The following is a 13,498-nucleotide window of genomic DNA, read 5'->3' on the forward strand; positions in this document are numbered from 1 at the left end:
ACGTGAATTAATTAAGGCGCTAAGTACCAAAATAATAAAAACTGACATTTTTATAGAAAAATGTTCTACATACCAACGCCAATAACTTCAACTATAGTCTAAGTGCCTTAAGCAAGTCAAAAAAATACAGCAAAATAAATAAACCTGTCGACGTTGTAAGTCCATTGGCGTGTTTTATTTATAATGGTGTAAGTAGCACTGCAGTGGTCAACGACATTCAATATAAAATAGCTGACGATAGTGTGTTGACACTTGCGAGTTCTTAGTACCTAAAATTATAGAAGCTGCCGTGATTGCTTCACACTGTAAAACTACATTTTTCTAAAGGTCTGCTTCATGAAATTTTACTGCAATGACTCGGTATTTTGTAACTACAGGCAATACTACTTTTTGGTACTTAGAGCCTTATTTAATACACGTATTCAGTTTACCTACATTATTTTAATAATAAAAATTACCACAATATAACATTAATTTATAACAGTTTTTTAATAATTGTAAGTTTACGAGTATCTATGAATTGAAAAAAATATATTTTTGTTTCTAATTTTTTTAGATAGATTACTTAGTGACTTTAATATTATATAAATTATGAATTAAATTGCATCTTTGGTAGTAATAGGCTAGATGCCACTAATAATAATATTACCTTAACCTTTTCTATGCCTCACGAAATTAAGATTTATAACAACACACTTTGAAAGAAGAGCAAAGCTTTAATAAAATCGCAGTACCTAATACCGATAATTTTTGGTTTAGTATTTCATAATTATTCAAACAGATGTCACTGTGTACTTAATTTTTTAAATTATGCAAATTAATCGACAGTGGCTAGTGATTTGAGTTTACAGTCGGATGAGATAACACGCGAAATTTGTATATGCGGGCCTATCTCACGGCGTCACAGAGCGAGAAAACTCGCTGAAGGCAAAGAAACGGTTAAAAACTCTGTAGATCTAGCATCGGTTTTCGGTATTACAGATGGTAAAAATAAAATTGAAAATCACATATCGTCTCTGTTCTGGCAGAACACACTAACTGGAGAATACTAGTTTTGAGTAATTTGACTTTGAAGTTTTTAAAATGTTTGAAATGGTCTATCATGTGAGTGTATTAAGTAATCGTAAAAAGGATGACTTTAAAATAAAGACTGTTTATTTATTAAGAAGGTTTCCAGACGGTAAAGTTTGAAATAAGGAACATTTTGTTATAACTAACTCAATATGTCATTTTTTCGAATTAGTGTCTTCTGCCAGAACAGTGACGATATGTTCTACCTTTAATTTAGGTACCCATATTGAAATAAAATTATATTGTCCTATAGCATGTAAACAATATTTTCAATTTTAATTTTCCAATAAAATAAATAACTATCAAATGTAATGGTCAACTTACACAACCTGTCTCACTGACTCAACTTTCTACTTTACATTACTATGGTAAATATATTTCTAGTCTTAATTCATACACATTGATTTTTCTAAATATTATGTCCAGTGAACGTTCTGTTATCAAAATAAAATACACAAATAGATATATAAACTGGTATGTGCTATTTATCATAATTATTATCTGAAGATGTCACTATTTTGAGCGATGATTTTTGAAGTACTCGTAGTATGTGATGTTGATGCTACAAGCAATAAATCAAAAAATAAACTATTCTGTTCACGATTCAAACAACCGAATGACTACTGACATTTCATATTAAAAAAATCATTATGGCATATTATTGTGATCTAAATGCAATGACATTTAATATGGACGAATCATGTGGAAAAGAAAATGACACTCACTTTATTGTCGGGTCTGCCGAATGGGATAATCTGTTCTAACGCCATTACAATAAAGGTGATATTGCTACAAATTCCTGATGCTTTTTGTTGGGTCTGCCGAATGGTTCGGTTCGAACGGGTTCGCTCAAATGAACATTGACATTAGAAACACTGCTCTAACGACATTACAATAAATGTCATATTGCTATAAATTCCCGATGCGTGATATCGCATAATGGAAATTGCATGACGCCTACCTATACATGCGAATGCGCGAATTTATTTGCTAGCTACTGTATTGAGTGCGTCGTTCATTAATAATGTCATTGTCTAAATGGATCGAGACTGGTCATGTAATTTGGTCATATGAATATTATAATATGTAAAAATCTATTGTAATTTTAATGTTGCATGAAAATAATTATAATATTTTTTTTTTTTTTTTTATTTAAGGACACAGTTAAGTGTAAGTATATAATATATGTTTTTAAATTGTGTATTATAAATAATAATCATGTTTTAGGATATTAAAATATAACTTTCATTCATTTTATAATCGAACCTGGGTATTGATATTAAAAATCATTTAGAGAAGTCACATTTTAGTATAAGTATAATATAATATATATGTATTGTAATATAATGAAACAGATACTTCATAAATATAACTTGAGAAGTTTTGCCATTGTAATGGACGAGGGAAGGAAAATCTACTTCACGTATGAAATGGTAAAATTGAAGGTTTTGGGTTTGTCCTCATTTTACAATTATTTTTTTGTTACTAAATAGTTGTGAATAATTTTCAGGGTGCCGCTCAAACATTCCAAAATGTCTTCAGGGCCGGACAGAGGGCGGCCGGCGATTACTACAGCAACGGCTCTGGATAAGCACTTAGTTTATATAATTTAAATTGTACTTTTCTGGATATTTTCGATGCCATATTTGCACTGAATTAGATATGTGTGACACATACGATCATATATATTTTATTTATATGACTGATATGTTTCAATTCTTCAACGAATGGTATTTTTCTAATTGATACGATGGAGTACCTAATTAAAAATGTCTATTAAAACTGGTACCTTACATTAGGTATATATATACATTGAGCGCTTAAATTTTACGTGTAGGTAAATCAGATGAGACTGTTAAAATGAGATGTTGTTTCAACGGTTTTGATAATAAAATCGTTAAAGTAGATACTAAAAGTGTATGATAATTATTGAGCCAAGATGTGTGAATTAATCAATGACATTATTAATGGACAACGCACTCAGTACAGTAGCTAGGAAGTAAATTCGCGCATAGCGACATTCGCACATGCATACGTAGACGTCACGTGACAAAATTTCGCAATTTTCATTATGCGATATCACGCATCGAGAATTTATGGCAATATCACTATTCTTGTAATGGTGTTAGAACAGTGTTTCTAGTGTCAATGTTCATTTGAGCGAACGATATTGATATTCAAATATGAATTATGGCATTCGGCAGACCTGAAAAAAAGCATCGGGAATTTATAGCAATATCACCTTTATTGTAATGGCTTTAGAACAGATTATGCCATTCGGCAGACCCGACAAGAAAGTGAGTGTCATTTTTTTTTTTAAGATGCTCCGTCCATATTAATGTCATTGGAATTAATATTGATCACATTTTAAAAGTTTTCAATGGAAATGGACTTGGAGGGTTTTGTTAATATCTGATGGTTGTGAACAATATAAACAAACACTATTATTTTTTAATTACAGTGATTGTTGTTATGTTTCATTAGGATTTTTAAATCTATCTTCTCTTTAAATATTAATCAATTATTTATATTTATACTTACTGACACAATTTTATTCACTAGTCTCGAGCTAGATTTGATTTCAATATTTTTTACAAGCATGAAGATATTTTGATACAAGACATTTAATATTCTGACATAAAATTCTCTTTTCCACAAAATCTACTCTCAAAACTTCAATACCAATAAATTGAAATCACCAAAAAAATCTTTGTAGAAAAATTAGTAGCACAAAAGTGCAATATCGCTTTCAGAGATGGTAGAGAAATGAGAAAATTACAGCATATTATAAAAAAATTGCCTCTTACAAATTTAGTGTTAAACTTTAAACCAATGGTGCACAGCCAATTTATCCATTTTCTAAATTTTCACAGACCGCAGTGGTTAAAAATTCTGATAATATTTTATTATACTAGACGAGCGATACATTTTACTATTTTAAACTTAATTGTTATATATTAGCTACTCCAATCACTCTCCACTCTGCAATACGTACATATGTATTCGAACTATAGAACTTAGTATATAGGAAATTAGAATTTTGTCGTATTCAATGAAAAATTTGGTGATGAAGTACTTGTTATTTTGGGCCATGGTTTGTGCATCACTGCTTTAAACTTTTTCGAACCCTCAATAAGACTGATCACTTTTTAATAATTTCAGTACATGTATAAACAACTTTACTACTGCCACCTATTGAAAACAAAATAAGTTAAATAAACTGAATGGAATTAAAAGAAAAAAGATTAAAATTTATTTATTTATCATAATCATCAGCCGGGGTCGATCCACTACTGGATGAAGGCCTCCCATATCTCTCTTCACTCTTCTCGGTCCCTACTTCTTTGCTATCACATACATTCACCGAACTTTATGAGCTTGTCTATCCAACTGGTTTTAGAGCATCACTGTGGACGTTTAGTGCCCTTCGGATACCATTGTATGACGGCATTTGTCCATGGGCTGTCTACTCAATGAGTGATATGTCATCTCATCTGCTTAGCAACCTTTACCACATCGCATACTCTTGTCTGCTTCTTTCTTATTTATTATAAATTTATTTATGTAAGTAATATAATAACTCATTGACATTGTCGAATATTTTAGAAAAATTTTAAATTATTCTACTATTATTAGTAGTATTAATTAAAATACTCATTCATGCTTGTCAAAAATATTGTGCAGTTATTTAAAAAAATCTAAAAATTTGATTCAATTGTTATTGAATCACTCATTTTATTTTGTCGTTCAAATTCAAGCGACTGCTTCTTTTCTTTTTTATAATTAATTTATTTTTAGATGTTAGAAATTAGGCTTAACTTTTTGTACTGAAGATCCAATCTTCCAATTATTATTTTTTAATTTTTTATTGCTTCGATTTAGTGGATAATTTTCTATGTGCCATTTAGCACGTGAATCAATAATAAATATGATTTAAAGTATTTTTTATTATACTTTATAACTGTGGCAATATTATTATATTAAATAATTCAACTTGTATAGCAAAAAATGTTTTTAATTGTTAGACTTTTATGTCGGTAGAGAATATAAAATTATTTTAATAATAAATTTATTTAAGATAATTAATTTCAATTACAGTCAGAAAATTTTATAAATTTTATTTCTCTTAAAAATTGCGTTATCTCAAAATAATGTATTGTTCTCAATATGGCTCTATATCTCTGTAGTTGGAATTACTTCTATTTTTAAACCATCATCGTGATTTAAATAAATCAAATAAAATAATCAAAATTGGACATTGGATCTATCCATATTTGAAAGCTACATTAATAATTATCATTTGTGAATTCTAAAACTTGCATTCAGCAGATGGTTTTATAATAAATATATGAGTTGTATAGAATCAAAAGAAGAACCGTCCGTATTTAAATATTAAGAGGAGTGATTCCCAACCATTTTTGTTTGGTGAGAACCTCTACCTTGCTGAATCAGTAAACAGTAACATACATATAAAAAATATATTTATTGTAACTATATGAACATTTAAAATGAATAAACCATAACCTTTTATTGGCTCGGTCGAAAAAAATGGCATTTTCACGGAATCTACTTCCAATCTTTTTATTATTCTTATTACTTCATTAGTTTACTTCTCTTAAGCAATGTATGATCTGCCTACCCATACGGGATGTCGTTGTGTATAGTATGTATTGTCCACACTTATATACCTTCCAGTTAAACATTCGAAATTGGTAATTGTTACATGTTAATTGGTAACTCTAGAAACCAGGGTTAGGAATCACTGATCTTTTTGATCTTGTGATTTTTTATTATTTCAAATTAGTACGTTATTGTGTGTTCAAAAATATGTTTATTGTATTTTTTTTAATTGTGGATAGTGCTTCTTTTGATTCTAAACAACATATTGTTAGTTTATAACTATTTTTAATTTTTACAATACAACAGATTTTACATGAGATTCTTCCGTTTTGAATATATATTTATTGTACTTTAAATTATTATTACAAACTATTAGAGATAATTTAAATTGAACAATGACAGTAAGTTATAAGTTGTAAAAATAGGGTGTTTGTAAATACAAGTTCTTTTTGTTGTAAAGTTTTGATTCAGCATAAGTTATTTTAATATTAATTTGAATTAATCTATCTTATACTTAAATGATTAATTTACGTCATATTATTGTGTTTTACAATTTGCACTAAGACACATTTAATCAATTGCCTTTGGTACCTAAATCTTTGAAGTTATTTTTGAGATGCCACTCGTCAATCGTCAATGGCACCATTTCACTGTCATTATTAGTCATTACATTAATTTTTTGCATAATAATATCGTATTTTACCCTATCAGTTGGAACTATTTTATAAAACTACTAATAGGTGTAGATACAAAAATACGAATTGCTTGTAAATAAATGATTATAAATAAATATTTTGTCAACATGTCGTTTATTTTATTCACGTTTGTATAGTAAAACATTTGTACCTTTATCTACTGATGCAAGAGCTGACTTTGACAATCACTTTTTAGAACGCATCTCAGTCGCTCTCCGAAAACAAAAAATTGTGTAGCAAATCTAAATTCAAAACGTTCACAACATGAGATTTACATTATAACAAATATTACCCTCACAAGTGAAAAGAGAATATATTATATAATAATGATAATAATAAAAAAAACATACCTAAGTACAATTTTAAGCAGGAAAATAAAATTTTGATAACAAAAACCGACAATTTTGTACAAAAAAATAATATTTCGAATACAAAATAAGCACAATCAATAAGAATAAGCAAGTCACTGAAAAGTCTCTCAGCCCTCGCTAATGGTGCCTGATAGGCTTGACACGAGGAAACGGTTCCAATCAAAAATAAATCATGGTAAATTCAAATTCTTTAGGACACCAGGATTGGAAACCATCCCTTGCGATAACAGGCAAAAATATTTTAAGTATTAATATTTTTTTCAGAAGTGACCTACGAGATTCAAGCGAATTAAAAGTAAGCATGCCTTAAGAAAAGTAAATGAATATGCGATGGTAAATTCTACATAATGGTTATCAAGATTCTATAAACATGATCTTAAATTATTACAGGTCATGAGTCTATTCATCTCTGGGAATCTATCGAACATCTTTTTCGGAATGTGGGAGTCGTTCATCCATTGTTGGTGTCCCACCCCTCTATGGCATTTTCATATCCATGGAGAGTCGCTGATCCTTGTTTGGATTATACACTTCATCATCCCGCCAAACTTTCCATAATTTAAATGTCCGTAAGTATATTTAATACGGAATACGGAAAAATTATCGAATCCAATCCCGAGCCAAAATTATGATCCCGGGATTTCGGGATTACAATTTGACAATCCCGGGACTGGTCCCGGGATTGGCATTTTTTTCCATTGTTAATATAAAATTTTTATATTTACAAATAACATTGATAAAATCGGTCAAAAATAAATCTAGTATAATTTATACTATTTAAGACATTTATTGTTAATATTGTATACATTCAATCTTGGAAATACATAAGTTTAATGGAGTAAATAATATTGTAATATAAATAATAATGTGAATTTCATATGAGATTGCTGTTTGTGATAGTAAAGCAAATCATGGTGTACTTATGGCCTTTCCGCTTCATAAATCTAATTAGTCAGCCAAATAAGAAACTGCCGTAAAACATATGAGATCATGGTAGAATTACTTTGTTAATAGTGCGAAGCATTGTTTTTTTCAATCTTTCTCATTTTTATTAATTAATGTGAAAAAATAAAATGAATCGACAACTTACACATGGGTATAAATCAAACTTCATTCAAACTCAGTTTATTTCTGATGTAGTTATTTGTTATTTAAAGTATTTTTTGTAATATTTTCGTTTTTATTTTATTTTCCATAAAAATTGATAAAAAAATCATTCCCGAATGTTTCGGGATTATGTTTATCAATCCCGGGATTCATAGGTATCGAAAATAGCTTGGGATCCCGGGATTGGAATTCCTAGGAAAAATGGTATGGAGGGTCCATTTCAAAAAAACATCTACAATAATTTATAATTTATTTATACGAAAACGGAAGGGGACGGGATTCACACTGTTTAGCAGGCACTACTGACTTCCGTATGTACGCCACCTACCACGCACTTTTACGGGTACTTTATCCATACCCAGACACTCCGAACTTTGAATCTAACGATAAACACCTGACCTGCAGCTATAGGTGCTCATCTACGAATTATTACGACCTGTCGCATCCACGAGTGACCTTACGGTTATAATATTCTTGAGATGGTTAGTGTCCATTTGTGTTGTCCGAGCTGTCTTGTCTTTAAACATGCTACGTTAAAAATATTAAAGTATTAAGGCACGCACCGCTTGCCTCAGATGGTTTCACGAATTCATGAGTTCCGCTATCATCGCCTTGCGTGTCGTAAAAAGCCGAAAGGAGCGAAACCAATCCGGTGAGAAGGCTACTTGATCTGGATCACTATCGTCAATAATCTGATCCTGACAAAGAAGAAGAGAAATGAGAGAGAGAATTTTGCATTTTTTTTTTCGATATGCGAAAGAAAAAGAATTGACTTCGTCCTTGGTAGAATAAGTAAATTTACTTGCAATTATATTTTCACAAAATCTAGCATTTTTGCCTGCCAAATTAGCTGTTTTCGTACCCCTTCTAGCATGTTTTTGTGAACGACAGTTGGCAACACTCGTCCAGATGATTTTGTACAGCAGAAGCTTTGTCGAGAGAACTTATCAAACTACATATTATTATATAATATTATGTTGAAAATTGACAAAAACTTAAGAGCGTACTTCAGTGAAACGGCAATTAATTTTCAACAGTAGGTGCGACGAAATTTCTCACTAGTCGCCAATCGGAGACCGACGGTCGAGGTGTCTGCACGTCGATTTGTTTTGTCATGGCGTCGGATGAAAATATTCTTAAATCGTGTAAAGATGACTAAAAAACTTTACGTATGTACTTAAAAAAGAAAACATTTCAATAAACAACATTAAATGGACGCATGATGGATTTTTATGAAAAATTATATTTCGTTTGGCACGCGTCATTTGCACAATCCGCGCATCGCCTAGCCACGATCTTTTTAGACCATGCCTCAACTGAAGTATAGCCTTAAACTGTTCACAATCGCTCATTTGACGGCAGTTTTTTTATAGTGTATTTGAATTTGAATTGACAACTAGATTTTTATAGTAGCATAATAGTCCACCGTAATCTATACGATAATCAAGTCATTTTTTAATATACAAAAAATCAAGTATCAAATTACAAAATTAATTTCGAATAATAATAAATTAAGATGTCAATTTCTAGTCACTACATTATACATTGTAATTAAATCTGTTGTCCTTAATTTCAAGAAACTATAACGGATTCAGGATACCTGCATTTTTGAATAATTAATTATTATTTTCTTGCATTGGCTCGTAAATATGTCGAATACATAGTTAATGCGACAGGTACATGTCAAATTTTGACTTATTTCACATTGAACCAAACCCGTTATTTACCAATGTACAATTATTTTAATATACTAGTTGAATTAGCCGGCTTTGCCCGAGGTCGCTTCGTTGATGGATTTGCATTTATTCTCAGTGAGTAATTTGGCTATATCTAGACAAGTATGTAAACACGAACATGGTTTTATGTTATACTTGCACATTTTTATTTTCTAGAAAACTCGGTGGTTTTTTAATTAAATTATTTAAAAAAAAATCCTTATATTTATCTTGATAGAGATGTCACAGAGACTTGAAGCTTTCGAGATGTGGATGTATAGACGCATCCTCAAAATTCCTTGGACTGACCGGGTGTCAAATATTGAAGTTCTCAATCGAATGGGGAAGGACCGAGAAGTTCTACGTAGTATCGAAACCAGGAAACTACAGTACCTCGGCCACATTATGAGAGGACAAAAATACAGCATTCCCCAACTTGTCATTCAAGGAAAGATCAATGGGAAGCGTAGCAGAGGACGGCGCCGCATTTTGTGGCTTAAGAACCTCCGAGATCACCTTGATGGCACTAGGAGATGGCACAATAAGAAGATATTTATCTTTATAATGTTTTTAGATACTTACCTATTGATTATTTAAAACGTTTTAGCAAATATTATTAGTAAAATGTGTTCAATTAGGTACACCATTCTTACTCTATCGTTAGTTCCCTGAGCAACATTACACTCCCCGTTAAGGGGGGACATGCTCAGCGTAGGTCAAAATGGAGCTTTTATTGCATTTTCGCAGCATGATTCTGGACATTCCTTAAACGTTGTAGATAATCTATTTATATAATTTTGAAGCCTTATTATTCTTTATATTTATTTTAAACATTTGATGACTGCATAAAGTATTTTTATTACATAAAATAGTATTCTTTTAAACCTCTCGCTCTAATGTTTTAGTATATAGTCATATTTCAGTACATAAATGTGCAGTGGTGTTAAGATTTTTTACATTTATTAATTTTTAAACGCATTTATAAAACCATTAGTATAATTTATGTCGACATTATTATAGTGAAATATTTACGATAAAAAATGATATTTATAATCTCTGCGATCCCAAATTTGACAAGAATTAGGTATTTTATTATTAAAAAAATGGGCAAGATTAACACATTTGAAGATAATTCTAAGGACACTAATTATAAGCTATGTCTTTGACCATTCAAGTATGATAAACATTCTACGTATAATGATTGCTTTATAATAATTATTGACTTAAGAATAGAGTAGTGTTTTTTTGAAATACGCCATTTCTTTTGGCATTCCCCAGTGGTTACGCTACAACATACGGCCGTAGCCATAAATTGACAAACTAAAATAAAGTAGGGCGTAAGATCATGTTAACGCACGGGTTTGAACATGTAGCGTTTTAAAAAAAAATACGGTTAGGTTAGGTATACTATTTTATGTATTAAAAATATTTTATGCAGTCATCAAATTTTTAAAATAAATATAAAGGATAATAAAGCTTCAAAGTTATATAAATAGATTATCTACAACGTTTAAGGAATGTCCAGGATCATGCTTTGAAAATGCAATAAAAGCTCCATTTTGACCTACTCTGAGCATGTCCGCCCTTAAACGAATTTTGTTTTGAGTTTAGTTATTTTGGACTCGTGTAACGCCGAGTAGGTATATCTGTTAATAATAATAATACTATTCTGGAGTACAACCGCTATAAGCTTTACTGGAATCAATCCATTATTATTCCAATAGGCACTAATCCCAATTATCGAATACTATAGGTCACGCCACGATTCTGAGTAAAAAAGACGATGTCAAGATAATATGATAACAATACCTATTTTAGGTAGTAATTTAAACATAATGATTGTATAATGGTATTTGAAGCTGTCGACGCTCTCGATGTTTTGCCCGTCGCTAATCAGAGGGAAATCTGGATCAGGACAGGTGCTATTACACAAGACGTTAGTTTTCTGGGGGTACACATCACGGGAGATGGCATTTTGCAGAAAGAGCTCGCTATCCGAATGGGAATGGCTGGAGCAACATTCAACTCGATGCGGAATGTTTGGGACTCACGATTCTACTCGGTCAAAACCAAATGCCGCCTATTCGACGCTTGCATTCTGACGGTGCTGCTTTACGGTAGCGAATCATGGCACCTTACGAAGGCTCAGAGCAACCATATACTGAGCTTCGAAAACAGGCGTTTGCGACGAATACTGGGTGTGCGGGTGGTATGACTTTAGAAGCAACGAGGAGATAAGAGAACGCACCAAGCAGCCTCTCATCACGCTGAAAGTGAAGAGGCGACGTTGTACCTGGCTCGGCCACGTGCTGCGGATGCCAGAAGAGAACTTCAACCTGGCTTGCCTGTTCTTCAAGCCGACCGGATTCCGGCGTCCTGGAAGGCCGCTAAATACAATCTACATAGTGTATACGGCGGAGCTACGGGATGCTGATTTGACCTGGAACGAAACAAGAAGACTGACGAGCGACAGGGATTCTTGGAGGTACCGCGTGGTGTCCATATGCTCCAGTTAAGGGGCGGATATGGCAAAAGAAGAAGAAGAACATTGTATAATGAAATGTATAAGTTATCAATAAAATTATATCACACAAAATATTAAAACGCTTCAATATTTATGTAGATGTGTAAATAATAAAATTGTGTCCAAGAATAGAGAAGTGTCTACATTGAGAGGGTTACGAATACTCCATAATATTATTAATAGCTGCATACCACCTGTTGAGTTTCCGCGTAAGCTCCCAGCTTCTTATAATATCGAGCAACAAGTTAGTGTAGGAGTAAAGAAACTTCGATACTATTATAGTTCAGTGGCCGCAACCGGTGGCTCGCGGGCCACGCGCATCCCATAAGCATAAATGGTTGGCCAAAATAACATAATTCAATAATAAATCTTATAGACATACAACAGATTAATAAATATAAATGTAACAGCCATAATCATGGATCAAACTTTTGAAGCAGGGCATTTTTATGGCGGACAGGTCATAAAACCCAAATATAACAAAGCATCGATAGGCTTCAACATTGCATGCACGTTAAATTTACGTGACAAACTTTAATTATCATACAGGCGTAATAATTGAAAATAAAATATTATTTCAAACGCGTTTAAGTTTATTCTATATTTTTCCACATTCAACAGCGTTAAAATGTTATTCCACATGTAAGTCAGTTGCCATAAATTTTGTGTTCACTGGTTATAGGAATAAAATAATTATTACAAACTAAACTGTCAACAGGACTTATGGATTTTTACTGAAAAGCATTTACATTTGCAAACAACTATTTTCTGCCATGAGTTTTAGAAGGAATACATTTTCTTCTCAACTATGCCCATCGATTAATGCCCAGAAAAAATAGCCACAAAAGTCTTATTACGCAATGACATTCATATCAGTGAGGCATAACTGTGTATTGTTTTTTTTTTACTGAATAATATATTTTTATTCAGGTTCATTTTTTGTTCTGTAGTTTTAAAATTCAAAACTATTTTTTACACTCCCCGTCTTCTCTTGTTTTCAAGTTTTACATTCAAGTTTCATTTCGCGTTTGAAGACGAGAGCTTCTCTCTTGTAGGACAGACATAGAGAATTAAACAACATACATTTTAGATAAATAGTTGTTAAATTATTATTTTATATGGGTACGCAAAAATTCGGAGCAATATACAAAAACATTAAATATAATAATGCATGAAATTGTTTCATCGTGTTTTATTTCTCACTAAAATCAATACTGGCCGTATCTGATATTCAGAAATTTGGTGCACATGTAAATAAATAAATTGGATATCTAGCGTTTTTCATCACATTTAAAGCTATTGGAGGTGTAGTTTTCGATGTGTGGGTTATGGTGTTGATGATGATGATGATGAAGTCGAAGATGCATGCAGGCGCGAGTTTTATTTGCAGCGTAA

At 31.6% G+C, this 13,498-nt stretch overlaps 1 protein-coding gene across 1 annotated transcript in view; it reads left to right on the plus strand.

The window, feature by feature from the left end:
* Positions 1-4,303, plus strand: part of LOC147063878 (uncharacterized) — a 185,191-nt gene extending 180,888 nt beyond the window's left edge. The window contains exon 13 of the mRNA XM_085959049.1: positions 2,582-4,303. Coding sequence (XP_085815175.1) covers positions 2,582-2,662 — 81 coding nt within the window. The 3' untranslated portion in view covers positions 2,663-4,303. The remainder of the gene's footprint in view (positions 1-2,581) is intronic.
* The last annotated feature ends 9,195 nt before the right edge of the window (positions 4,304-13,498 follow it).

This window comes from Rhyacophila brunnea, unplaced genomic scaffold (assembly GCF_057557595.1).
Source record: "Rhyacophila brunnea isolate RB1 unplaced genomic scaffold, BYU_Rbru_1.0 scaffold_8, whole genome shotgun sequence".
Classification (NCBI taxonomy): domain Eukaryota; kingdom Metazoa; phylum Arthropoda; class Insecta; order Trichoptera; family Rhyacophilidae; genus Rhyacophila; species Rhyacophila brunnea.